The sequence below is a fragment of the Ranitomeya imitator genome, chromosome 3 (genome assembly GCF_032444005.1).
Source record: "Ranitomeya imitator isolate aRanImi1 chromosome 3, aRanImi1.pri, whole genome shotgun sequence".
Classification (NCBI taxonomy): Eukaryota; Metazoa; Chordata; class Amphibia; order Anura; family Dendrobatidae; genus Ranitomeya; species Ranitomeya imitator.
This window is the reverse complement of record NC_091284.1, coordinates 116,636,972-116,664,752: the sequence shown is the minus strand read 5'-3', so window position 1 is coordinate 116,664,752 and position 27,781 is coordinate 116,636,972. Positions and strand designations below refer to the sequence as shown.

The 27,781-nt window shown below is 40.6% G+C and overlaps 1 protein-coding gene across 3 annotated transcripts in view; it reads right to left on the bottom strand.

The window, feature by feature from the left end:
- CUX1 (cut like homeobox 1) overlaps positions 1 to 27,781 on the bottom strand; it is a 484,034-nt gene that overhangs the window by 72,326 nt on the left and 383,927 nt on the right. The window contains exon 24 of one of the 3 annotated variants that reach the window (XM_069761313.1): positions 26,246 to 27,512. The exons of 1 other annotated variant lie outside the window; for it this stretch is intronic. In XM_069761313.1, coding sequence (XP_069617414.1) covers positions 26,831 to 27,512 — 682 coding nt within the window. In that variant the 3' untranslated portion in view covers positions 26,246 to 26,830. Of the gene's footprint in view, positions 1 to 26,245; positions 27,513 to 27,781 lie in introns of those variants that run through there. One more of the 3 variants, XM_069761314.1, reaches the window with a different exon arrangement.

The window sequence follows — 27,781 nt, the reverse complement described above, 5'->3', positions numbered from 1 at the left end:
CGCTGTTAGAGAGAAAAGCCGGCAATTCAGTGCGGTGTACAGTAAAATCACACTGACAGCTTACAGTCCAATAGGTAGAATAAATGTGTACACATAGAATAGGTATATATATATATGTCAGTGAGACACATATATGTATATATATTACTATTTATTCCAGCGCTATACAGCTTGAAAGCCGGTAATTCAATTACCGGCTTTTTCTTTCTCCTTCCTAAAACCCGACATGATTTGAGACATGGTTTACATACAGTAAACCATGTCTTCTCTCCATTTTTTTTGCAGATTCCACACTACTAATGTCAGTAGTGTGTATCTGCAAAATTTGGCCGTTCTAGCTCTTAAAATAAAGGGTTAAATGGCGGAAAAAATTGGCGTGGGCTCCCGCGCAATTTTCTCCGCCAGAGTAGTAAAGCCAGTGACTGAGGGCAGATATTAATAGCCTGGAGAGGGTCCATGGTTATTGGCCCCCCCCCCCGGCTAAAAATATCTGCCCTCAGCCACCCCAGAAAAGGCACATCTGGAAGATGCGCCTATTCTGGCACTTGGCCACTCTCTTCCCATTCCCGTGTAGCGGTGGGATATGGGGTAATGAAGGGTTAATGCCACCTTGCTATTGTAAGGTGACATTAAGCCTAATTAATAATGGAGAGGCGTCAATTATGACACCTATCCATTATTAATCCAATTGAATGAAAGGGTTAAATAAAACACAAACACATTATTTAAAATTATTTTAATGAAATAAAAACAATGGTTGTTGGAGTATTTTATTCTACGCCCAATCCAATCACTGAAGACCCTCGTTCTGTGAAAGAAAAAACATAATAAACCAACAATATACTTACCCTCCGCAGATCTGTAACGTCCAACGATGTAAATCCTTCTGAAGGGGTTAAAACATTTTGCAGCAAGGAGCTTTGCTAATGCAGGCTGCTCCTCGCTGCAAAACCCCGGGGAATGAGTCTAAATATAGATCAATGAGCTATATTTAGCTTCATTTGCGGTGAGGCGCCCTCTGCTGGCTGTTCATAGATCGTGGGAAATTTCCTAGAAAGCTCCCATACATATATGTGTCTAATGACATATATATATATATATATATATATATATATATATAGACAGTATATATATTTTTTTTTTTTCTTTTTGGGACACATGGATCATTTCTATAGCGGTATGTTGGTTTTGCAAGCCTGCGAGAAAACCACGCAGTACGGATGCCATACGGATTACATACGGAGGATGCCATGCACAAAAAACGCTGACACACCCTGCCTACGGAGGAGCTACGGACCACTATTTTCGGGACATTTCAGCGTATTACGGCCGTAATATACGGACCGTATTTTCATACGCTGAGTGTGAAGCCGGCCTAAGTCTCTTTTTCCTGCGTGAGTCATCCTCAACAAAACTCCTGATCCAGCTGCTCCTTTCTACCAGAGACTTTGCAGTGAGTAGACTTATAGTTCTAATGATGACTCATGCAGGGAAAAGAGACCTCCTATTTCTAAATAAAGCTTAGAAGGATTCAGTTACTCTGTTTAAAATCATGTAATATCATAGACGTAATGGGAAATAGAAGAATTAACTGGGTAGAAAGGCAAACTGAGAAATTGTAAGTACACAATTCTGTATAATATAATGATTGCAATATTAAGAGGATTAACATTTTGATGGGAAGGAGTCTTTAAATATAGAAGGGTCACTAAAGCTACTTTCACACATCAGGTTTTTTGCATCAGGCACAATCTGACGAATGTTGGAAAAAACGGATCCGGTGCAGATTGTGAAGATGCAACGGATCCGTTTTTTTCGACAGATCCAACTAGCATATCCAGATAATTGGATAAAAAACATTTGGGGCATGCTCAGTTTAAAAAAACGGAATCCGGCGCCGGAATCCGTCATTTTCCGGATCCGGCACCTTCCGGCTCCCATAGGCTTCCATTCTAGCAATCAGACAAAAAAACGTTGCTATGAACGTTTTTACCGGAAACGGCAGATTTGCCTGATCCGGCGAAAAAGCGGACGAAACGCAATGTCATCCGGCGCAATTCGGCACTAATAATAATTTTTTAAATAATTTTTTATTTATATAGCGCCAACATATTCCGCAGCGCTTTACAAATTATAGAGGGGACTTGCACAGACAATAGACATTACAGCATAACAGGAATACAGTTCAAAACAGATACCAGGAGGAATGAGGGCCCTGCTCGCAAGCTTACAAACTATGAGGAAAAGGGGAGACACGAGAGGTGGATGGTAACAAATGCTATAGTTATTCGGACCAGCCATAGTGTAAGGCTCGGGTGTTCATGTAAAGCTGCATGAACCAGTTAACTGCCTAAGTATGTAGCAGTACAGACACAGAGGGCTATTAACTGCATAAAGTGAATGAGAACATTTTTTTTTTTTTTTAATACAAGTCTATGGGGAAAAAACGGCTCCGGCGGCAACATTCGCCAGATCCGTCTTTTAAAAAATTTAGCTGGATTGAGCCTGACAGCGAAAACCTGATGTGTGAAAGTAGCCTAAAGCCAGTAACTATTCTATGATTCTGAAAATAATAATAAAAAAAAATTATAAGCCTTCAATGCAATGCAGCATAAATGTTCCTGCTTCTTCAGGGCCAAGTTGTTATATGAAATTTGTTATTATCTGGCTGAACAAAATAGCAACTTTTTTCTTGTACAAACCTGTTTTCCGTGACCATACGTTATTGTTACTCAAATTCTGGTTTAGTTTATTACGTGCTATAACAAAATAGAAAAATTTATGAGCGTATGTGGTTTTCTGTATACTCAAACACATCCATCATGTAAAATCATCATGATGTAAAGTAACATATTCAAGGCTACACTGATCAGAGGCGTTTTTTTCCATTTTCCTAGGCTTGAAGAGGAATGTGTGATATATTGCTTCTTAAGCCATTAACAGCAGCAATATTCAGATTGTCCTTAACTAGCATTCATCTTTTGTATAGCCAAGAAATTTATGTAAATGGATATGGTTGGATGAATGTTAAATGGTTACTTCCATCTTAAATATTTAGTGCACATTTGCCGTATCTACTATATAATTGTCTAAGGGTCACTTCCATCTGTCCTTCTGTCACGGTTATTCATTCGCTGATTGGTCTCGCCAGCTGCGTGTCATGGCTGCCGGGACCAATGAGCGACGGGCACAGTCTGGGAAAAAATGGCCGCCCCCTACTCCCCGCAGTCAGTGTCTGTCGCCCGCATACTCCCCTCCGGTCACCGCTAACACAGGGTTAATGCCGGCGGTAACGGACCGCGTTATGCCGCGGGTAACGCACTCCGTTACCGCCGCTATAAACCCTGTGTGCCCCCAACTTTTTAATATTGACGCTGCCTATGCGGCATCAATAGTAAAAAATTTAATGTTAAAAATAATAAAAAAAAAATAAACCTGCTATACTCACCCTCTGTAGTCCGCTGAGCCGCTCCCGCCATCTTCCGCTGCAGTTTCCGGTGGCAAAGATGGTATGGCAGAAGGACCTGCCATGACGTCACGGCCATGTGACCGCGACGTCATCCCAGGCCCTGCGCTAGAAAGACCTGCCATGACGTCACGGTCATGTGACCGCGACGTCATCACAGGTCCTGCGCCCATACCAACGCTGGGAACGGAAGCTGCCGTGGACTACAGGGGGCCTTCGAAAAGGTGAGTATATGTTTATTTTTTCACCTGTGACAAACCTGGCTGGGCAATATACTACGTAGCTGGGCAATATACTACGTGACTGGCCAATATACTACGTGGCTCTGTGCTGTATACTACTTCGCTGTGCAATATACTATGTGGCTCTGTGCTGTATACTACGTCCATCTGCAATATACTACTTCACTGGGCAATATACTACGTGGCTCTGTGCTGTATACTACGTCGCTGTGCGATATACTACATCACTGGGCAATATACTACGTCACTGGGCAATATACTACATGGCTGGGCAATATACTACTTCGCTGTGCAATATACTACGTGGCTGGGCAATATACTACGTCGCTGTGCGATATACTACGTCACTGGGCAGTATACTATGAACTGGGCAATATACTACGTTACTGGGCAATATACTACGTTATTGGCTAATATATTACGTGGCTCTGTGCTGTATAGTACATCACTGTGCGATATACTACGTAACTGGGCAATATACTACGTGGCTGGGCAATATACTACGTGGCTGGGCAATATACTACGTGGCTGGGCAATATACTACGTGGCTGCGCAATATACTACGTAACTGGCCAATATACTACGTGGCTGGGCAATATACTACATCACTGGGCAATATACTACGTGGCTGGGCAATATACTACGTGGCTGGGCAATATACTACGTGTCTGGGCAATATACTACGTGGCTGGACAATATACTACGTGACTGGGCAATATACTACGTGGCTGGGCAATATACTACGTGGCTGGGCAATATACTACGTGGCTGGGCAATATACTACGTGACTGGGCAATATACTACGTGGCTGGGCAATATACTACGTGGCTGGCCAATATACTACGTGGTTGGGCAATATACTACGTGGCTGGGCAATATACTACGTGGCTGGGCAATATACTACATGGGCTGTGCAATATACTACGTGGACATGCATATTCTAGAATATCCGATGCGTTAGAATCGGGCCACCATCTAGTATTACATTAAATAGGTGAGGATTTTGCATTTGAGAATTTCACAGACTGTGAGACCTATGGTTCTTGAAAAATTTTGTAATGCATCTTATTGGGGGAAAGTGCTAGCTTCTTTACTTCTCGGTGGCCTATACATTTTTCCCTAGTCTCTACGTAACGGTACAAAACAGTAAATACGTGTGTAACACTTATCTTTTTGCACGTAGTTCCACATGAGGCTCATGCTTAGAGAGTAGAAGCAGCCTTCCTCTCTAACAGAATGAATCTACAGAATTAGTCACCTTCCTAGAAAAGCCAGGTCGGGCATAATTTGCACCATCCTCCTTACTTTGCTTAAGTCAAGACACATCTAAAGTGGGCTAATACGCCATTCAATTGGGCATGCTCGGGTATGTAACTATACTAACAAAAAGTTGTTCCACCTACCATCAAGCCTATTGGTCCCTCAACCTACCAACCTCTCGACCCCCTTAACCTTTATTCTAATTTTAGTCCTACAGATAAGAATATAAGGGGCAGATACCCTGTAGCAATTTTTTTTCCCTTAGTAATTTGCATTCTGAATCTCAGTATATCATTTACCAAAGATGAACTGTGTTTTGCCCTCTTCCAGGTTTATGAAATTCGTCCAGTAAGGACTTTTGTCCCTGAAGATCAAAGGAAACAGAATCTCTCATGGAATCATTCCTCTAAACTGGCACATCACTTTGGTGCACATAACAGGACTTTAGTTTTTCATTGTTTTTGGCGCCCCTTTTTTTCTTATGGGATCAAAATCTTTGAAGTGGCGTGCTCAACTTGTGCACCAAAAAAGCATTCCCATCCCCTAGCTCCAGATTTTCTATGGACTCGTATCACTATAGACTGGAACTGATGTACCAACTTTTTCCAATAGAAACACCATATTGATATAAGTTGACTGCTTCTCAAAAACAAAGAAGTTTGTTCTCTTCTAGCTCTTCCCCCTGCAGTTATATTGGCCTCTTGGTTTCTGAAGTACATCTTCTGTCTCCTTCATGTCATCATGTACAGGTTGGTACATTTTATATCCAGGTTCTGCTGATTGCCCTGTGGCATATTAGAGGCCAAGCTGGATTTCTGTTCGGTTTATCAACTATATGCCAATGGTAAAATTGAACAAATCAATTAGATTTTGGCTTCTTTCACGAGATGAATTGGATGAGTAATTACTACTCATCATAGAGAAGTGTCAGAAAGCAACATAATATTGAAAGATTGGAAACATTTTACAGCAAAATGTAACTGATTAAAAATCCCCAAAACTGTTTAAAGTAAAACTCAAAATGTACGGAATTTGTAAAATAGAATTGGAGTAATTTAACGTACTGGGGTCGTTAATTATTTCACCCTGGCTCCTCAAATGCAAATTTCCATGGTGTTCTGGACAATATGGGGTCTGTCCAGGATTTCTGTACAATTTGTGTGTGTACCTAGGCTGTAGAATACTGACAGTTTGTAATATACTCCTTGTTCGCATTCTGCACCACTGCCTAGATGCCACATTTCGGCATGTTACCAGCTCTCCTGATTCTGGAGGAGCTGGTCACACCCTGACTAGTTTTCCTGTCTGGCAGAGATTGGGCAGCACGGTGGCGTAGTGGTTAGCACTGCAGCCTTGCAGCGCTGGGGTCCTGGGTTCTAATCCCACCCAGGACAACATCTGCAAAGAGTTTGTATGTTCTCTCCATGTTTGCGTGGGTTTCTTCCGGGTTCTCCGGTTTCCTCCCACATTCCAAAGACACCCTGATAGGGATTGTAGATTGTGAGCCCCATCGGGGACAGCGATGATAATGTGTAACTGTAAAGCGCTGCGGAATATGTTAGCGCTATATATAAAAAAAAAAAAAAGATAAAAGGATGTAACGTCACAACCAACACCACAGCCAGTCTTGAGCAGGCCCTCCTCCTGCTTCTACTGCAGGGCAATTCTGTGCCAATGCTGATGGGACGGATCTGTCCAATCACCTGTAATGAGGAGCGACATCCCAAGTATATTCACAGCAAGTGAATATACATGGAGACATATCTCCTATCAACTTAATGCACAGATTAGTCCTATCAGCGCATGGTAAGAGGTTGGTATCCATGGCTGGTGCATAGGACAGTGAAGTGGCTGCTGCCTCCACTCCTACATACTACGTTACACAGCCTCAGGTAGGCCAGGGAGTGTTACCAGCACTGTCAGCATGGTAGTGCTCAGTCAGCTTCTGCCTCCACCTTACGTGCGGCTACAGGCTCCCACAGGAGGAGCTGCACGGGAAACTGATCCTAAATCCATGGAGTGAAGTCAGACACAAGAGAAGAGGAAGTGAGCTGAGAAGATGACTTCCTACCCTGCTTCTGATCTCACTCCCTCAGAGACTAAAGAGCTCCTCCTGATCATCTCTCAGGCAGTGAGCTGACTGACCATCCCCCCATCTGGCGCTGTGGCCCCCTGCCAGATACTATAAATAATGTAGAGAAGCTTGTAAAGCTTGTAGACTTCCCTATAACAATTCGGTCAGCCAGTTTGAAGTGCAGTGATCACTGACACCAAAGTGCACAGTAATCAGGAGCAAGATTTAAATTACATTCAGAACCGGATTGCTCATCTGCACTGCTCTATTGAATAACATTGGTGTTTTTTAATGGACAGCACTCAGATTTCAGAATTACCTCCAGATGTGTTCACGAAAATGCATAATATAAATAACAACCTACACATGGAAATGTCATGCGTTCTTCATTCAGAGAAGATGTGTTTTGGAAAATGACGTGCATTCAGCACATACCTCCTAGCTCTAGTGCTCCACTACTCTTACCAGTCTTGGTTAGTGGTCCTCCATTGATGATTTTCCAATTACGGACATGGACTACGACAGCCGGTCAACGTTGGTCACATATGGGTAGTGAGAACATCATCAATAGAAGACAGCTATCAAACTATTATTTTGGTGTGTTTATCACATTCCACTTTTAATTTCCTGATGTATAATATTGTAGCTGTCAAACATTTTGACACGTAATTTTCTTAGTTGATGGGCTACATCTCTTTAAGATTTGTTTTGGTAGTTACATAAGTCACACTGCCAAACATTACAGTATATCGCTGCTATATGGCAGTGTGATGCAGGTCAATAATGTCACATTCAGTTCCGCACCGCCAATATCCTCTCCCTTCCAGCATCACCTTCAATGGTATCTGCATCCTGGATGCACATGCAGTTGAAAATGATGGAACAAGGAGAACAGTTACCAACCGTCCAGAAATTCCAGGACTGTCCATAAAAGTCAGGAACGTTTTGGCCCTATCCATAGGAAAAATGTAAAGTGTCCGTGATTTTTTTTTTGAAGCCGAAGTTATACTGATTATTATTTTAACTGTAATTATCATGTTACAGTTTACAGTGAATGCAGCTGATGTCGTCATATCAGAATTATGTGCAGTAGACATGTATAACTGATTATCATAATGATTTATTATAATTTTCCGATGTATCTGTAAAATAAAATCTGGTCTGTCTGTGAGTTTTGGATAAGCTGTTCAGAAAAAAACTCAAGTTAGCAACCTGATATGGAGCCATAAGCTCCCTGTTCTATCATTCACCTCCTGCATCTGAGCCTCGGCACAGCGGGCATGATTTCACTACAACCCCTTTAACCCCTTAAGCCCCGACGGTGGTTTGCACGTTAATGACCGGGCCAATTTTTACAATTCTGACCACTGTCCCTTTATGAGGTTATAACTCTGGAACGCTTCAATGGATCTTGGCGATTCTGACATTGTTTTCTCGTGACATATTGTACTTCATGATAGTGGTAAAATTTATTCGATATAATGTGCGTTTATTTGTGAAAAAACTGAAATTTGGCGAAAATTTTAAATTTTTTTGCAATTTTCCAACTTTGAATTTTTATGCCCTTAAATCACAGAGATATGTCACACAAAGTAATTAATAAGTAACATTTCCCACATGTCTACTTTACATCAGCACAATTTTGGAACCAACATTTTTTTTTGTTAGGGAGTTATAAGGGTTAAAACTTGACCAGCAATTTCTCATTTTTACAACACCAATATTTTTTAGGAACCACATCACATTTGAAGTCACTTTGAGGGGTCTATATGATAGAAAATAATCAAGTGTGACACCATTCTAAAAAGTGCACCCCTCAAGGTGCTCAAAACCACATTCAAGAAGTTTTTTCCACAAAAAATTTACTTCAGCTCCAATTTGTTTTATTTTACCAAGGGTAACAGGAGAAAATGGACCCCAAAAGTTGTTGTACAATTTGTCCTGAGTACGCTGATATCCCATATGTGGGGATAAACCACTGTTTGGGCGCATGGCAGAGCTCGGAAGGGAAGGAGCGCCATTTGACTTTTCAATGCAAAATTGACTGGAATTGAGATGGGACGCCATGTTGCGTTTGGAGAGCCACTGATGTGCCTAAACATTGAAACCCCCCACAAGTGACACCATTTTGGAAAGTAGACCCCTTAAGGAACTTATCTAGATGTGTGGTGAGCACTTTCACCCAACCAGTGCATCACAAAAGTTTATAATGCAGAGCCGTAAAAATAAAAAATCATATTTTTTCACAAAAAATGATCTTTCGCCCCCAATTTTTTATTTTCCCAAGGGTAAGAGAAGAATTTAGACCACAAAAGTTGTTGTGCAATTTGTCCTGAGTACGCAGATACCCCATATGTGGGGGGAAAACCACTGTTTGGGCGCGTAGCAGAGCTCAGAAGGGAAGGAGCGCCATTTGACTTTTCAGTGCAAAATTGACTGGAATTAAGATGGGACGCCATGTTGCGTTTGGAGAGCCCCTGATGTGCCTAAACATTGAAACCCCCCACAAGTGACACCATTTTGGAAAGTAGACCCCATAAGGAACTTATCTAGATGTGTGGTGAGCACTTTGACCCAACAAGTGCTTCACAGAAGTTTATAATGCAGAGCCGTAAAAATAAAAAATCATATTCTTTCACAAAAATGATCTTTTCGCCCTCAATTTTTTATTTTCCCAAGGGTAAGAGAAGAAATTGGACCACAAAAGTTGTAGTCCAATTTGTCCTGAGTACGCCGATACCCGATATGTGGGGGTAAATAACTGTTTGGGCGCATGGCAGAGCTCGGAAGCGCCGTTTGACTTTTCAATGCAAAATTGACTGGAATTGAGATGGTACACCATGTCGCGTTTGGAGAGCCCCTGATGTGCCTAAACATTAAAACCCCCCACAAGTGACACCATTTTGGAAAGTAGACCCCCTAAGGAACTTATCTAGATGTGTTTTGAGAGCTTTGAACCCCCAAGTGTTTCACTACAGTTTATAACGCAGAGCCGTGAAAATAAAAACACCTTTTTTTCCCACAAAAATGATTTTTAGCCCCCCAAATTTTTATTTTCCCAAGGGTAACAAGAGAACTTGGACCACAAAAGTTGTTTTCCAATTTGTCCCGAGTATGCTGATACCCCATATGTTGGGCTAAACCCCTGTTTGGGCACACGGGAGAGCTCGGAAGGGAAGTAGCACTGTTTTACTTTTTCAACGCAGAATTGGCTGGAATTGAGATCGGACGCCATGTCGCGTTTGGAGAGGCCCTGATGTGCCTAAACAACGGAAACCCCCAATTCTAACTGAAACCCTAATCCAAACACCCCCCCAACCCTAATCCCAACAGTAACCCTAACCATACCCCTAACCCTGACACACCCTTAACTCTAATCCAAACCCTAATCCCAACCGTAAATGTAATCCAAACCCTAACTTGAGCCCCAACCCTAACTTTAGCCCCAACCCTAACTTTAGCCCCAACCCTAACCCTAACTTTAGCCCCAACCCTAACCCTGACTTTAGCTCCAACCCTAACCCTAATGGGAAAATGCAAATACATTTTTTTTTTATTTTATTATTTTTCCCTTACTAAGGGGGTGATGAAGGGGGGTTTGATTTACTTTTATAGCGTTTTTTATAGCAGATTTTTATGATTGGCAGCGGTCACACACTAAAAGACGCTTTTAATAGCAAAAAAGTTTTTGCGTCTCCACATTTTGAGACCTATAATTTTTCCATATTTTGGTCCACAGAGTCATGTGTGGTCTTATTTTTTGCGGACGAGTTGACGTTTTTATTGGTAACATTTTCTGACACGTGACAGTTTTTGATCGCATTTTATTCCGATTTTTGTGAGGCAGAATGACCAAAAACCAGCTATTCATGAATTTCTTTTGGGGGAGGCGTTTATACCGTTCCGCATTTGGTAAAATGGATAAAGCAGTTTTATTCTTTGGGTCAGTACGATTACAGCGATATCTCATTTATATCTTTTTTTTATGTTTTGGCGCTTTTATACGATAAAAACTATTTTATAGAAAAAATAATTATTTTGGCATCGCTTTATTCTCAGGACTATAACTTTTTTATTTTTTTGCTCATGATGCTGTATGGTGGCTCGTTTTTTGCGGGACAAGATGACGTTTTCAGTGGTACCATGGTTATTTATATCTGTCTTTTTGATCGCGTGTTATTCCACTTTTTGTTTGGCGGTATGATAATAAAGCGTTGTTTTTTGCCTCGTTTTTTTTTTCTTACGGTGTTTACTGAAGGGGTTAACTAGTGGGACAGTTTTATAGGTGGGGTCGTTACGGACGTGGCGATACTAAATATGTGTACTTTTATTGTTTTTTTTTTATTTAGATAAAGAAATGTATTTATGGGAATAATTTTTTTTTCTTTATATAGGAATTTTTTTTTTCTATTTTTTTTTACACTTTTTTTTTTACTCTTTTACTTTGTCCCAGGGGGGGGCATCACAGATCGCTGATCTGACAGATTGCACAGCACTCTGTCAGATCAGAGATCTGACTTACAGGGCTGCAGGCTTACCAAGCGCCTGCTCTGAGCAGGCACTTGGTAAGCCACCTCCCTCCCTGCAGGACCCGGATGCTGCGGCCATTTTGGTTCCGAGCCTTGCTGCAGGGAGGAAGGTAGGAGACCCTCGCAGCAACGCGATCACATGGCGTTGTTGCGGGGGTCTCAGGGAAGTCCGCAGGGAGACCCCTCCCTGCGCGATGCTTCCCTGCACCGCCGGCACACCGCGATCATGTTTGATCGCGGTGTGCCAGGGGTTAATGCGTCGGGAGCGGTCTTCGATATAACTTGCATTTATTTGTGAAAAAAACGGAAATTTGGCGAAAATTTTGCAATTTTCCAACTTTGAATTTTTATGCCCTTAAATCACAGAGATATGTCATGTAAAATAATTAATAAGTAACATTTCCCACATGTCTACTTTACATCAGCACAATTTTGGAACCAAACATTTTTTTGTTAGGGAGTTATAAGGGTTAAAAGTTGACCAGCAATTTCTCATTTTTAAAACACCAATATTTTTTAAGGGACCACATCACATTTGAAGTCATTTTGAGGGGTCTATATGATAGAAAATAACCAAGTGTGACACCATTCTAAAAACTGCACCCCTAAAGGTGCTCAAAACCACATTCAAGAAGTTTATTAACCCTTCAGGTGTTTTACAGGAATTTTTGGAATGTTTAAAAAAAAAATTAACAGTTAACTTTTTTTCACAAAAAATTTACTTAAGCTCCAATTTGTTTTATTTTCCCAAGGGTAAGAAAAGAAATTGGACCCCAAAAGTTGTTGTGCCATTTGTTCTGAGTACGCCGATACCCCACATGTGGGGGTAAACCACTGTTTGGGCGCATGGTAGAGCTCGGAAGGGAAGGAGCGCCGTTTGACTTTTCAATGCAAAATTGACTGGAATTGAGATGGGACGCCATGTTGCGTTTGGAGAGCCCCTGATGTGCCTAAACATTGAAACCCCCACAAGTGACACCATTTTGGAAAGTAGACCCCCTAAGAAACTGATCTAGATGTGTGGAGAGCACTTTAACCCACCAAGTGGTTCACAGAAGTTTATAATGCAGAGCCGTAAAAATAAAAAATTGGGGGCGAAAAGATCATATTTGTGAAAAAATATTATCTTTTCGCCCCCAATTTTTTATTTTCCCAAGGGTAAGAAAAGAAATTGGACCCCAAAAGTTGTTGTGCCATTTTTACTGAGTATGCCGATACCCAACATGTGGGGGTAAACCACTGTTTGGGCGCACGGCAGAGCTCGGAAGGGAAGGAGCGCTGTTTGACTTTTCAATGCAAAATTGACTGGAATTGAGATGGGACACCATTTCACGTTTGGAGAGCCCCTGATGGGCCTAAACATTGAAACCCCCACAAGTGACACCATTTTGGAAAGTAGAGCCCCTAAGGAACTTATCAAGCTGTATTTTGACAGCTTTGAACCCCCAAGGGTTTCACTACAGTTTATAATGCAGAGCCGTGAAAATAAAAACTATTTTTTTTCACAAAAATTATTTTTTAGCCCCCCGTTTTGTATTTTCCCAGGGGTAACAGGACACATTGGGCCCCAAAAGTTGTTGTCCAATTTGTCCTGAGTACGCTGATACCCCATATGTGGGGGGGAAACCACCGTTTGGGCACATGGCAGAGCTCGGAAGGGAAGGAGCGCCATTTGGAATGCAGACTTAGATGGATTGGTCTGCAGGCATCACGATGCATTTACAGAGCCCCTGATGCACCTAAACAGTAGAAACCCCCCACAAGTAACACCATTTTGGAAACTAGACCCCCTAAGGAATTTATTTTGACAGCTTTGAACCCCCAAGTGTTTCACTACAGTTTAAAACGCAGAGTTGTGAAAATAAAAAAATTTTTCCCACAAAAATGTTTTTTTAGCCCCAAAATTTTTACTTTCCCAAGGGCAACAAGAGAAATTCGCCCCAATAGTTGTTATCCAATTTGTCCTGAGTATGCTGATACCCCATATGTTGGGGTAAACCCCTGTTTGGGTGCCCAGGAGAGCTCGGAAGGGAAGGAACACTGTTTTACTTTTACAACGCAGAATTGGCTGGAATTAAGATCGGACGCCATGTCGCGTTTGGAGAGCCCTGATGTGCCTAAACAGTGGAAACCCCCAATTCTAACTGAAACCCTATCCCAAACACACCCCTAACCCTAATCCCAAACATAGCCCTAACCACACCATTAACCCTGACACACCCCTAACCCTAATCCCAATCGTAAATGTAATCAAAACCCTAACTTTAGCCCCAACCCTAACTTTAGCCCCAACCCAAGCCCCAACCCTAATTGGAAAATGGAAATACAATTTTTAAGTTTTTTTGTTTACCCTAAAGTGGGTTTTCTAGCGGATTTTTATGATTAGCAGCCATCACACACTAAAAGATGCTTTTTATTGCAAAAAATATTTTTTGCGTTAACACATTTTGAGACCTACAATGCCTACAAGTAGTATTCAACCCCCTGCAGATTTAGCAGGTTTAATAAGATGCAAATAAGTTAGAGCCTTCAAACTTCAAACAAGAGCAGGATTTATTAACAGATGCATACATCTTACAAACCAAAAAGTTTTGTTGCTCAGTTAAATTTTTATAAATTTTAAACATAATAGTGTGGGTCAATTATTATTCAACCCTTAGGTTTAATATTTTGTAGAATAACCTTTGCTTGCAATTACAGCTAATAATCGTCTTTTATAAGACCTGATCAGGCCGGCACAGATCTCTGGAGTTATCGTGGCCCACTCCTCCATGCAGATCTTCTCCAAGATATCTAGGTTCTTTGGGTGTCTCATGTGGACTTTAATCTTGAGCTCCTTCCACAAGTTTTCAATTGGGTTAAGGTCAGGAGACTGACTAGGCCACTGCAACACCTTGATTTTTTGCCTCTTGAACCAGGCCTTGGTTTTTTTGGCTGTGTGCTTTGGGTCGTTGTCTTGTTGGAAGATGAAATGATGACCCATCTTAAGATCCTTGATGGAGGAGCGGAGGTTCTTGGCCAAAATCTCCAGGTAGGCCGTGCTATCCATCTTCCCATGGATGCGGACCAGATGGCCAGGCCCCTTGGCTGAGAAACAGCCCCACAGAATTATGCTGCCACCACCATGCTTGACTGTAGGGATGGTATTCTTGGGGTCGTATGCAGTGCCATCCAGTCTCCAAACGTCACGTGTGTGGTTGGCACCAAAGATCTCGATCTTGGTCTCATCAGACCAGAGAACCTTGAACCAGTCAGTCTCAGAGTCCTCCAAATGATCATGAGCAAACTGTAGACGAGCCTTGACATGACGCTTTGAAAGTAAAGGTACCTTACGGGCTCTTCTGGAACGGAGACCATTGCAGTGGAGTACGTTACTGATGGTATTGACTGAAACCAATGTCCCCACTGCCATGAGATCTTCCCGGAGCTCCTTCCTTGTTGTCCTTGGGTTAGCCTGGACTCTTCGGACAAGCATGGCCTCGGCACGGGAGGAAACTTTCAAAGGCTGTCCAGGCCATGGAAGGCTAACAGTAGTTCCATAAGCCTTCCACTTCCGGATGATGCTCCTAACAGTGGAGACAGGTAGGCCCAACTCTTTGGAAAGGGTTTTGTACCCCTTGCCAGCCTTGTGACCCTCACCGATCTTGTGTCTGATGGCCTTGGAATGCTCCTTTGTCTTTCCCATGTTGACCATGTATGAGTGCTGTTCACAAGTTTGGGGAGGGTCTTAAATAGTCAGAAAAGGCTGGAAAAAGAGATAATTAATCCAAACATGTGAAGCTCATTGTTCTTTGTGCCTGAACTACTTCTTAATACTTTAGGGGAACCAAACAGAATTCTGGTGGGTTGAGGGGTTGAATAATAAATGACCCTCTGAAAAGACTTTTCACAATTTAAAAAAATAATAAAGAAATAACATTCTTTTTTGCTGCAGTGCATTTCACACTTCCAGGCTGATCTACAGTCCAAATGTCACAATGCCAAGTTAATTCCAAATGTGTAAACCTGCTAAATCTGCAGGGGGTTGAATACTACTTGTAGGCACTGTATAATTTTTCCATATTTTGGTCCACAGAGTCATGTGAGGTCTTGTTTTTTGCGGGACGAGTTGCCGTTTTTATTGGTAACATTTTCGGGCACGTGACATTTTTTGATCACTTTTTATTCCTATTTTTGTGAGGCAGAATGACCAAAAACCAGTTATTCATGAATTTCTTTTGGGGGGGCGTTTATACCGTTCCGCGTTTGGTAAAATGGATAAAGCAGTTTTATTCTTCGGGTCAGTACGATTACAGCGATACCTCATTTACATCATTTTTTTATGTTTTGGTGCTTTTTATACGATAAAAACTATTTTATAGAAAAAAAAAATTTTTGCATCGCTTTATTCTGAGGATTTTAATTTTTTCGCTGATGATGCTGTATGGCGGCTCGTTTTTTGCGGGACAAGATGACGTTTTCAGCAGTATCATGGTTATTTATATCCGTCTTTTTGATTAATAATAATAATCTTTATTTTTATATAGCGCTAACATATTCCACAGCGCTTTACAGTTTGCACACATTATCATCACTGTCCCCGATTGGGCTCACAATCTAGAATTCCTATCAGTATGTCTTTGGAATGTGGGAGGAAACCGGAGTACCCGGAGGAAACCCACGCAAACACGGAGAGAACATACAAACTCTTTGCAGATGTTGTCCTGGGTGGGATTAGAACCCAGGACCCCAGCTCTGCAAGGCTGTAGTGCTAACCACTGCGCCACCGTGCTGCCCTGATGCCTTTGATTGCGTGTTACTCAACTTTTTGCTCGGCGGTATGATAATAAAGCGTTTTTTTTGCTTCGTTTTTTTTTATTTTTTTTTACGGTGTTCACTGAAGGGGTTAACTAGTGGGCCAGTTTTATAGGTCGGGTCGTTACGGACGCGGCGATACTAAATATGTGTACTTTTATTGTTTTTTTTTATTTAGATAAAGAAATGTATTTATGGGAACAATATATATATATATTTTTTCTTTATTTAGGATTTTGTTTTTTTTACACATCTAAAAAAATTTTTTTTTTTTTTAACTTTTTTTACTTTGTCCCAGAGGGGACATCACTGTATAGTGACAGATCGCTGATCTGACACTTTGCAGAGCACTGTGTCAGATCGGCGATCTGGCGTGCCCTGCTGCTTACTTACAGGAGCCTGCTCTGGACCCGAAAGTACTCCCTGCAGGACCCGGAAGTAGCCCTGCAGCCATTTTGGATCCGGGGCCTGCAGGCAAGAGATGCTCGGTACAAGGTGAGCACATCGCCTTGTACCGATCGTCTCAAGGAAGCCCGCAGGGAGCCCCCTCCCTGCGCGATGCTTCCCTATGCCCCCGGAACTTTGCGATCATGTTTGATCGCGATGTGCCGGGGGTTAATGTGCCGGGAGAGCTCCGTGACCGCTCCTGGCATAGTTCCGGATGTCAGCTGCGATAGTCAGCTGACACCCGGCCACGATCGGCTGCGCTCCCCCCGTCCCAGGTCACCTTGACGGGATAGTACGTCATATGGGATTAAGGGGTTAAAACTATAATATGCCATCCTCATCCCATCCAGCGTAGTCCTTATACAGTTAAGAAATGTTACAACCTTGTAGCATTGCAGTGACATTATTGTATAGCATCATCTATAGCATAATGCAGCACCTTGGACTTACTATATACTGAACACAGAGGAAACAATAAGTTTTATTGCATTGGATGCCTGTTATCTGATGACACTTTTAGGTAAGGCCTGCCTTATCTATGCGTGTACTTTAATGATATGGAAATAAGACAGGTCAATGCAATCTACACATATACTAAAATTGGAAGACTGTTTGCTTTTGGGTAATCTGCAGCATTTCTTTGAAATATGTTTCGGCAATTAATCTGCATACATAATCATCATAATTCATCACATTTTTTACAGATCACCGATAATAAAATGTAACAACATAAAATAAATACATGGTAGGAATATTCATGCTCCGTTGTAAATGTTTGCTGTTTTGACCACATTAAAAGAACGACAAACCACCATTGACTGTGTTTGTATAAAAGATATTTACTTCAATTATCACACCTAGGGTGCTAGTGAATAATAATAATAATAATAATACATTGTGTGAGATTCATACAGTGATATTGCTTCTCCATATCATATAGGGACCGTTGTACAGTGCTGAGAACAAACATTATTATGGCTACCCAAACAAAGACAGAACAATGCCTGCTGACGGGACCTCTATTCCCACTGTCGCCAGCCATAAAGAACTTGTACTATATGTTTGAACAAATACCAATAAAGAAAAAGCTACAATAAAGGAGTCACAGCAACACAACATGGGCTTCTCAAAGCTACGTGTACAAAAATTACACTTTTTTGGTCAGTTGGGTCTCTCGTGAGGATTTTTGTTTTTATTTTTTGTTTTTTCAGTTTTTTTTTTTTTTTACATTTTTAAACGTGTGATTGTGAATAACAAACAAGCTCTAAAACATCTAAGACTTAATGCGGTACAGAAAAAAAATAATAAAAAAAAAATATATAAAAAAAAAAAAAAAAATAGAATACTGCTAAAAATGTCAGACACCACAATACACCGGGGGGAACAACTGAGCTTATTCAAATGTTCTCAAGAAATAAGGATAAAAAAAAGACAAGTACATCACTTCTGAGTTCATCTTGTGCTGTGTTAGTAGTCAGGGCATTTTTTTTTATCAGCTGCACCCATCTTCATGGCAAGTAGTTATTGCACAAATATAAAGAGTTAGTTTTTAGAGTAACATAAACGGGGGGATATGTAGAAATGTGTTATTTTCCTCCTTTGTTAGAGGCGGATCTTGATTTTGGATATCAGCCCATACATCTATCTAAATGCAACTGCATTTGTAGTAAATTCATGGAAAATATGAAATGAGGAAAATATATATATATGTATATATATATACATATATATATATATATATATATTGAAAGTACTGCAGGCTGTATTGTCAGGAGGCTATAACCAAAATTTAGTGTGACAATATGAAAATATATAGTGGCAATTTTGTATTATTATATGAGCATCTGTCCAAAAACATCAGAGCTCGTTATGGAAGTGGAATTATCGGAAATTGCTGAGGTCTAGGTGCCAGATATATGTGGTAAACAGTTACCGACACAGAGTGGGGGCAGCCATATTTTGGGTATAACCGTTATTCTATGGGATCACCCCCGTGACGGCAGTGGGCATTTGCTCCTCCATATGGTCACCGGCTTCTAGTAATGGATAGGCGACTTACTCGAGAATATTGGTTGAAGCCCCCCAACAATGGCTGCTTCCACCAGTAGTTACTGAAAGAAACTCAAGTCAGGCCACCAAAAACTGAATCCACAGTGATGGTCTGGTCAATCTCAGTAGATACTTTCTGTAACAACGTAGCAGGGTTAACGTCTAACAAAACAACAATTAAATATTAATCGAATTTAGAAACCAAAAAAAAAAATAGTATAATATTTCTTTGTGAATTATCAGGAGCATTTGGAAGTCCAGAAAGAAAAGTGCTATTTACCAATGTATACGCCTCAGTATAGCAGAAGATACCGGTTGTCTTATGTTACGGAACAGGTCTCTATTTCCTAGAATAATACGCAGGCGGTATATTCCAGTGTTTTGCATTACAACCAGTCCTGAATCTACTTAAGCTTTATAGTACAAGGAAATCCAACACTTTTAACCAAAATTTTTGTTTAATATTTTATCAGGCTCTTAACAGGTACGAGGCAAGGAAAAAAAAAAGGAAAAAAACTTTTGCTATCGAGTATTGGGATGATTGTAATAAAATCACATGAAAGAATTTTAGCCCTAAAAATATAGAAAATGTATGTAACGCACAAGACTGAAAATAGTAAAGTGTAATTGTAACAGGCAGCGAATCCGTTTATTGTACTGACCTATATGCTATTTGTTCCATGAGTATGTGTTTTATCACTTTTTACTCCAGCATCCCATGCGTTAAGGCACACTATTATGTCCTCTGGTACAGAAGGTAGCGCTGAGTGGATTAACAAAATGATGCCAACTAGAGTCTTCCATTTTTGGGTACATTAACGGGAAGATATTAATCAAGTAATGAACGACTGGGCTGATAGGGCTTTTATACCGAAAATGTCCTCCCTTTCGGTCTTCATAGTACTAGCAGTTACTTTACAAGATGCTTTTCTTTATAAAGTTAGAACATTTTCCAATATACTTTTTCTTCCTCACAGTTGTCGGATCTCTGTTTGCAGTCACTTAACCTTAAAAGAAGTTGTCCACTTCTATTACATTGATGGCCTTTCCTTAGGCTAGGTCATCAGTGTCTGATATGTAGGGGTGCGACTCTCTGCGCCCCCGCAGATCAGCTGTTCCCGATGTCAGTGGCGACCTGGAACTGCTCAGTTATGGAGCTTTATGGCGCAGCTCCGTTGGTGGAATAGTGGCTGCGGCCACTATGGAAGTGATTAGGTGGCGGATGTGCAGAACCCAGCCACGGCTGAAGGAGATGTGCTGGGCAGCTCCATAGCTGAGCAGTTCCGGTCGCTGCACCCAAACCTTTCAGACATAGATAACATATCCTAAGAAGAGGCCAACAATGTTCCAGTAGTGGACCACCACTTTCATTTTTATTCTTACTTCATTACAGTATTTCCCATTACAGTAGATTTAGCAGAGGTCTAACTCGGGAGAAGTTGTGCATCTATTTGTCCATCACAAGACCACATTTTTATCCTCTCAAAGTAAAATGATGGTTCCTATTGAGTGACTTCAAGCAGAGAACTTGAAGATTGTGAGAAATTGATACAGAAAGTATATTGGAAAACTGGGAGTGCCACGAATAAAAAAAAAAAAAATTCACTGGCATAGAAAGCCCCTTTAAGCAACCATTTTTTTTTAACCTTTGAGCCAATTAAACTGTTCCCCGGAGTCCCATACATTAGATGGACCACATACACAAGTCATTATAGAAGCCTGGTCATCTATAGCACGTTCTCTGAACTACTTTAACACAGTGAATAGACTGTACATGGACTATGGATTACCTGACAAACATGGAAGATCTCCTTGTATCATGTGCAGCGGTGGAGTATTCAGTATAGTCCTATACATTATTGCTCAGTGTTGCAGTACTACAGTATTTATTGATGTTTGGACTACAATGAGGTGGACGTGGCAGTCGCGGGCGTACGGCCCTGTGCAGTGTAAGTGCCAGCAGCACACAGTTGGCTATAGTGGTTGCTGGACTGTTCAATTTGCTATATTCTGTGATTTTGGTTTATCTACCAGCTTAGGACTAGTTTGCATAGAAGACCACCGTTTCCAATTGATTACTGCATGTGTCTTAGGCTACATTCCCACATCCATGTGAATTTTACCATCTGTGAGGAATGGACTTTGTTTTTTGTCATCTGTGTCGCACCCGGTTTTTTTTTTATTTTTCTTTCCAAAGAAGGAATGTCTTTGTTCCCAAGCCAATACAAAAACCCCTGGAAAGTCACATGCAAAACGGAAGCCTTCCAATTTGCTTTTGTTGATCCACATTGACTTGTATGGCCGAGTCTGATCTGCACACGCTGATCAGTATAGGACATGTTCGGAGTGGCATGGACCTCACATACAGGTCTGTCAGGTCAGTGTGCGGTCCGAGAAAAATCAGAGCACACAAACATAACAATATAGAATAAAATGCAGGACACGGGTGCTGTGCTGCCGATAATCACCGTCCAAAGAAGCAAAGATGTAGTTAAGGCTCCTTTATTGGCAAGATATTCAGGCCCGCTCCTCCGCCTATATCTCCACCTCATATTGGGTTTATTGCGCAAGGAGGCGCGGTGTCTCGTTTTTATCTCTTGCCGCAGTGGACAGCACACAGACATCTCATACAGATGTGTGAATGTAACACAAGGAAAGTATGGCTTTACGGATCCTTTAGCTATAACAGACACATCGTAATAAATTGTGTGTCACGGAAGAGAGGCTGGTTAGGATTTAGTGACATAAGTCATGCATTGTGTTTCCACGCCATGTGGTTTTTGCACATGAAAGAAAACGGCATGGAAAAAAAGTGATGTGATTTTATCACAGCAACCATGGCAATTCAGGTTTTTCCTGCCCTGTAATTCTCAACCACAACTGCACCTTCTGAATGCACTCTTAGGCCGGGGTCACACTTCCGAGAAACTTGCACAAGTCTCTCACACCTCAATACCCGACATTGCCGCCGGCACTCGGGACCAGAGTGTGCGGCTGCATGCATTTCTGAGCACTCCGGTCCGAGTGCCGGCGGCAGTGGTGGGTAATGAGATGTGAGACTTGAGCGAGTTTCTTGCAAGTGTGACCTCGGTCTTAGAGGTTTTCCACTTAGGACAATCCCTTTTGAGTTTTTCCCATCAGTGTTACAGGGGAAATGAGCAATTACAAAGCGCTTCCATTGGTAGCAACATGTGCCTGAAGGGAAGCAAAAGCCCAGCATTGGCTACTAAACTAATAGAAAGGGTTTGACCACAATTACTTATACATTAAATAAGTAAAATAGAATTATATTTCTTCTATAAATGACTCTGATTCTAGTGAAAGAAGTGGAGCAGCACGGGCAGAAGGATGAGAGCGTGACAGAACAAGCATCTGCGTACACTGCCTCTCTGGATGAATCAGGGCCCGTTTGTATTCCAAAATGGCACCAACAAAAAACTAGCCCTAGGGGTATGTGCCCACGATCAGGAACTGCTGTGGGTTTGACGCTGCACATTTATACAGCGTCCAGATATTACAGCATAGTGGATGGGCTTTCTAGATCACTCGCCGACACGGACATGCTTTCCAGACCGCAGCATGTCATTGTCCATTGCAGAGACGCTAGTCTCCACAACAGAAATTTCCACAATAGAATGTGTTGGACTGGGTGAATCCGTACGGTTCAGTGAACACCTGCGGATTTGCCTGCATTCAATACACGGCAGCACTTTGGACGCAGCGAACATACGCCGTGTCTAAAGCGCTGCTACTTCCGGATTGTGGCAACGTACCCCAACACAGGTCCAATAGCTGTTAGTAGTAAAGCTGTGGGTCACAAAATGTGGCGACATGAGCAAAGGTTCCAAAATTCAGAAATTTTTAAAACCACTAAAGTACTAATTATGAAAAAAAAAAAAAAAAAAAACACAACTAAAAGTTTGCTCTCACCGAAATCATAATGACCTGTAGAATAATGTTGCCAGGTCATTTTTAATGTAAAAAGAAAACCCCAAAAAGTTGGCAGAAATAGAGTTTTTTTCACCATTTCACACCACTTGGAATGCTTTCCGCTCTCTGATAAATTGTATCGTAAAATGAATGTTGTTAATCAAAACTACAACTTGTCCTGCAAAAAGCAAGCCCTTCTATAGCTATGTGGATGAAAAAAAGGGAGGAAGAAAATAAAAAAACAAGGGGTTAAAGAATTTTTCTGTCTTTGCTCTCCATAACAACCAATCACAGCACAACTTTCATTTTTCAAGAGCAGAATACAAATTGAAAGCTGTGCTGTGACTGGTTGCTATGGGCAACACAGACTCTTTTCTTTTTTGTTTTAGACAGTTTGATAATTCTCCTTGATATTTAGGGGTCTCCAGTCTGTGGATCTTCAGCTGCTGGGAGTTATAGCTTTGCCACATCTGGAGAGCCACATGTTTGGGGAGAGCAAGTAGTTTTATAACCTAAACAATGCACAACGTAGTAAATTATTCCTACCTGACAGCAGAAAAATTCACTGTGACTAGTGATGAGCGAATATAATCGTTACTCGAGATTTCCCAAGCACGCTCGAGGGTCCTCCGAGTATTTTTTAGTGCTCGGAGATTTAGTTTTCAGCGCCGCAGCTGAATGATTTACATCTGTTAGCCAGCATAAGTACATGTGGGGGTTCCCTAGCAACCAGGCAATCCCCACATGTACTTATGCTGGCTAACAGATGTAAATCATTCAGCTGCGGCGATGAAAACTAAATCTCCGAGCACTAAAAAATACTCGGAGGACCCCCGAGCGTGCGGGAAATCTCGAGTAACGAGTATACTCGCTCATCACTAACTGTAACCCAACGACAAAATTTTTTTTTTTATAAAATAAATATCACATTTTATTAGCAAAAGATTAAAAAGCCATACTTATATAGGGACACAAGAAAAACAGGTGAGTGAACCAGAGTCAGTATACGAAAAAGGTAATGTTCTTAATAAGAAAAAAAAAAAAAACAGGTCAAACACCACAATTATCAATCACAATAAGATCAACACTGAGTGCTACAGTATGAATACGAAATGCACTAATTGTATAGCAGCCACAGCGATCCCCCTGACATACTAATCCATAACACTACCAAGACAAATGGAAAAATATAGGAAAGAAATACCTGTTCAATATAAATACAGGTATATAAAGACCGGAGTCCGTTCAGCCACCAGACTGGACACGCGTTTCCCACATAGCTTAGTCAGAGGTCTGATGGATGAACTATTTTTATGGAACGGACAATGATCTTTTTATAACTGTATTTATATTAGACAGATATTTGTTCCCTATATTTTTTTAATTTTTCCTGGGTAATATTGTTAATGCATTTTTAAAAATCATATTATAGCCTTCAGTGTCAATCCCGTTGTGATTAATAGCTATTGAGGTTCTTTTTTTTTCTTTTTAAAATTATTATTATTCGTCTCCTTTTTCCCATAATAGTCAGTTCACCCACCAGTTTTCCTTGTGCACCTACTTGATTTTAAACAAGTACGGATTTTTAGTCTTCTGCTAATAAAAATGTATATATTTTTCATTATACGTTTAGAAGTATTTTGTTAGATGGGAATAAGACGGTGTGGACATCTTGGCGCAAGTAACAGAGAGAATTGATTAATCTACAGTATAACAAATATAGGTTTTAAAAAAGGTAAAGTAGAAAAAGAAATAAATACAATTGTTAAAGGGCAAAATAAACAGTAACCTCTTTAACATGTTATTACAAGTAGTAATTTTCTAAAAACCTGCTGACGACAATAGTATCAATATTACATTTTTTCCTTGCCTCTTTTACCACTAGGAGCCCTTTTTCCTTATTTGCAAGTTTGTTTGCTTTTTTTTTTTGTGTATTGTTCGTCGAGAATTTAAAATGATCTTAACCTGAAGTGCTACCGCATCTTACCAATGCTTGTAAAGAGCGTTTCATTCATTTTACTACACTCTTGTATAACAAATGTGGTTCTACACATTAAAATGTTTCTACTAAATAATACAAGCTCATTGAGGTTTAGCATAGGGAGTACGCTTTTATAACAACACTCCCATCCCCTATAAGATAAAGGGATTAAAAAAATAAAATAAAAAAAAAAGATAATATTATTAAAACATAAGTAACAAATGCACCAAATAACGTCATCAAAAGATGCTGACCTAAGACACAATGTTTCAATGATACACGATAAGATCAAAAGAAAAAAAAAAAAAAATCTTTAAATCAATAATATACAGTATGACAACTACATCTTGTAAATTATACCCAATACTGCCGGCAGTCTATCCCTCTAAAGAATATTTGCCCCCGTTTTCATCCCTTCCTAACAATCAGATAATAAAATACAGCACCTATAAATAAGCAAAAAAAATATATATATACTGAAATCATCTATTGTTAGTTTTTAAGATATGGCGAGAAACGAGCCTAGTTCAGCAAATCTTGTCGAAGCCATAGCAGATAAACCAGCTTATTGAAAAAGGTGGCAGTAATGCACTCTATGTGTGCACAGGTACATAAGAAAATACACAGACTTATAAAATTGCATACACGGGTATTCCCACACGTCTCTGTTCTCTCTCACACACATATTGACAGCAAGAAGGAACAGGATACAAATTGGAATGGGTGTCGTACTTTCGACGAGAACAGACAGTTGCGGAAAAGATCGCTCGGAGCCACAAATGCCGTTTCGTCAAATGGTTATTTTGGTTCTAGATTTGTCTATTTACATTGTACTATGTCAGAGTAAAGAGGTTGCTTCGTTTGTTTTGTGTTTTTTTTTTTCTACATTTTTTATTATATTTTTTATACATAAAAAGTTCATTATTAGTTTGCATTTTAAAATGCCTCTTTTCTCTGCATCCTGCTGGCAGCATATTTGGTAACAGTTAAATGTAGAAAACAAAAGTGGCCTTGTAAAGAAAACAAAAATATATATATAATATATATATATATGATATATATGTGACGGGAATACTGTAAGGATGTGTTAACAGTACAGGTCTGCCATTCCAACTTGTACCCTTTTACCCTCCCAAAATATGAGGTCTGATCAGCGTGCTCTGTGGTTAGAGGTTAAAAAGCAGATTAGAAAATACCTAAAATTCTGATTTTTTTTTTTTGTCCTGATTTGGCCTAAAATGGAGTGTAATAAACAAATCCTGGTCTGGAAAAGACCAGAATCAGTTAAAGCTATGAAACAATGTGCACTGGATATCTAGTTTCACTACCAAGAAAACACTACATCAGCTACCACAAATTAAAATAGTTTCCTGATGTGACTTTAGTTAGAAAATAAGTGGATTGGTGTATTTTTTTTTTTATTATTTCAAAGTTCCGAGCAGGTTTTTTTTTTTCTTTTTTTTTTTTTTTTTTTAACTTCTTGAAAATAGGTTTCCAAACTAGTGTGTTTAGAGTCAGATGACTGTGCAATCTCTTTGTGGCAACTGAAACACCTACTAAAAAGGAAAACCAAAATAATAAAAAAAAAAGACAACCTTTTTTTTTTTTCCTGAAAAATCTCCTCCTTTTCCTGGTATAAGAAGATCATAGTGTATTATCGCTCTGCGGCCATTTCATGGCAGATAAAAAGCCCCCATTTATTTTGTGGGTTCAATATTTTTTTTCTCGCTTTTTTTTCTACTTTTTTTTTTTTTTAAGCCCACACTTAAAAGGTGGGCACAAGGCAAAGCTGTAAGAGTTATTCCAGAAAGTGTGAAAATCACTTGGGTAATAGTAAAAACACTTCAGGGTACAAAAAGCTTGACTACATATTTCAGTTTTCGTCCTCGAAAACACAACATAAAATTGGGCTTAATGCTCCTTTTGTATTCTATATGCACCTTGGCCTATGGCGTTTTTGCCCTGTGGCCTGCAGGGCGGTAAGTGCGCAATACGATATAACCAGTGAAAGGTCCAGTTTAAAATCCCCAGTTTACTGGAACCAGGGTTAATTTAATTTCAAAACTCCCATTCGATGGGTTCTTCTCGACTAGCGGCCTTCTCTAAGCGGTGAATTATGCTGTTCAAGTTTGCGGCTTTCTTTTTCCTCAAGGAGTTGTCCCGTGTGTTTTTGGAACTTGCTGTCTCAGAAAAGTTGAATAAGCTCTGGATGGAGCTTCCTTTCTGTGAACTTGTACTTGGCACACTGGGTAGTTTCTCGGAATCTTCATTAGACTTGTTGAAACCCTCCTTTGTGGGGACCAAGCTTGAGGCAGCTGAGGTAGAGGCATGCTTTTCAGTAGCAGATTTCGGTGTCGTCTCTGAACTCTCTCCAGAACACCGAGATCCAGGAAGGGAAGTCCGACTCTGCTTTCTCCGACCTCCCTCAACCTTTTCAACTGGGCTGTCTACTTCTGACCGGCTGCTGTCCGATTTCTCAGTAGGTTTAGCGTCTTCACCCTCTTCAAAAGCTGAATCGGTCTGCCCGCCCTGAGACTTTATGTTGTCACTGAAGTCATCTCCTTCAAGGACACTATGTTTCCCATCAGTTGTGCTTTCCATATCTACACCATCGCAGCTATCTCCCTCTGAACTGTGGGCTGCTCTGCTGCTTGTAGCTGATGGAGAATCACTGGAACCAATTTGTCCATGACCACCTGCTTGAATTTCTTCAATGAACAGTTCTCTACGGATGCGAGACCTGAGGGGAGAAGGGGAAGCAGTTTTACAATCACAGTTTATGCTTAGGTCTATCTCTAGCCAGCAAAATACAAAACAGAACACAAAACACATGCAGTGACAAATTGCTTAACCTCATAGTAACCGAGCCAATTTTGAACTTAAAGGGACTCTGTCACCTGAATTTGGCGGGACCAGTTTTGGGTCATATGGGCGGGGTTTTCGGGTGTTTGATTCACCCTTTCCTTACCCGCTAGCTGCATGCTGGCTGCAATACTGGATTGAAGCTCA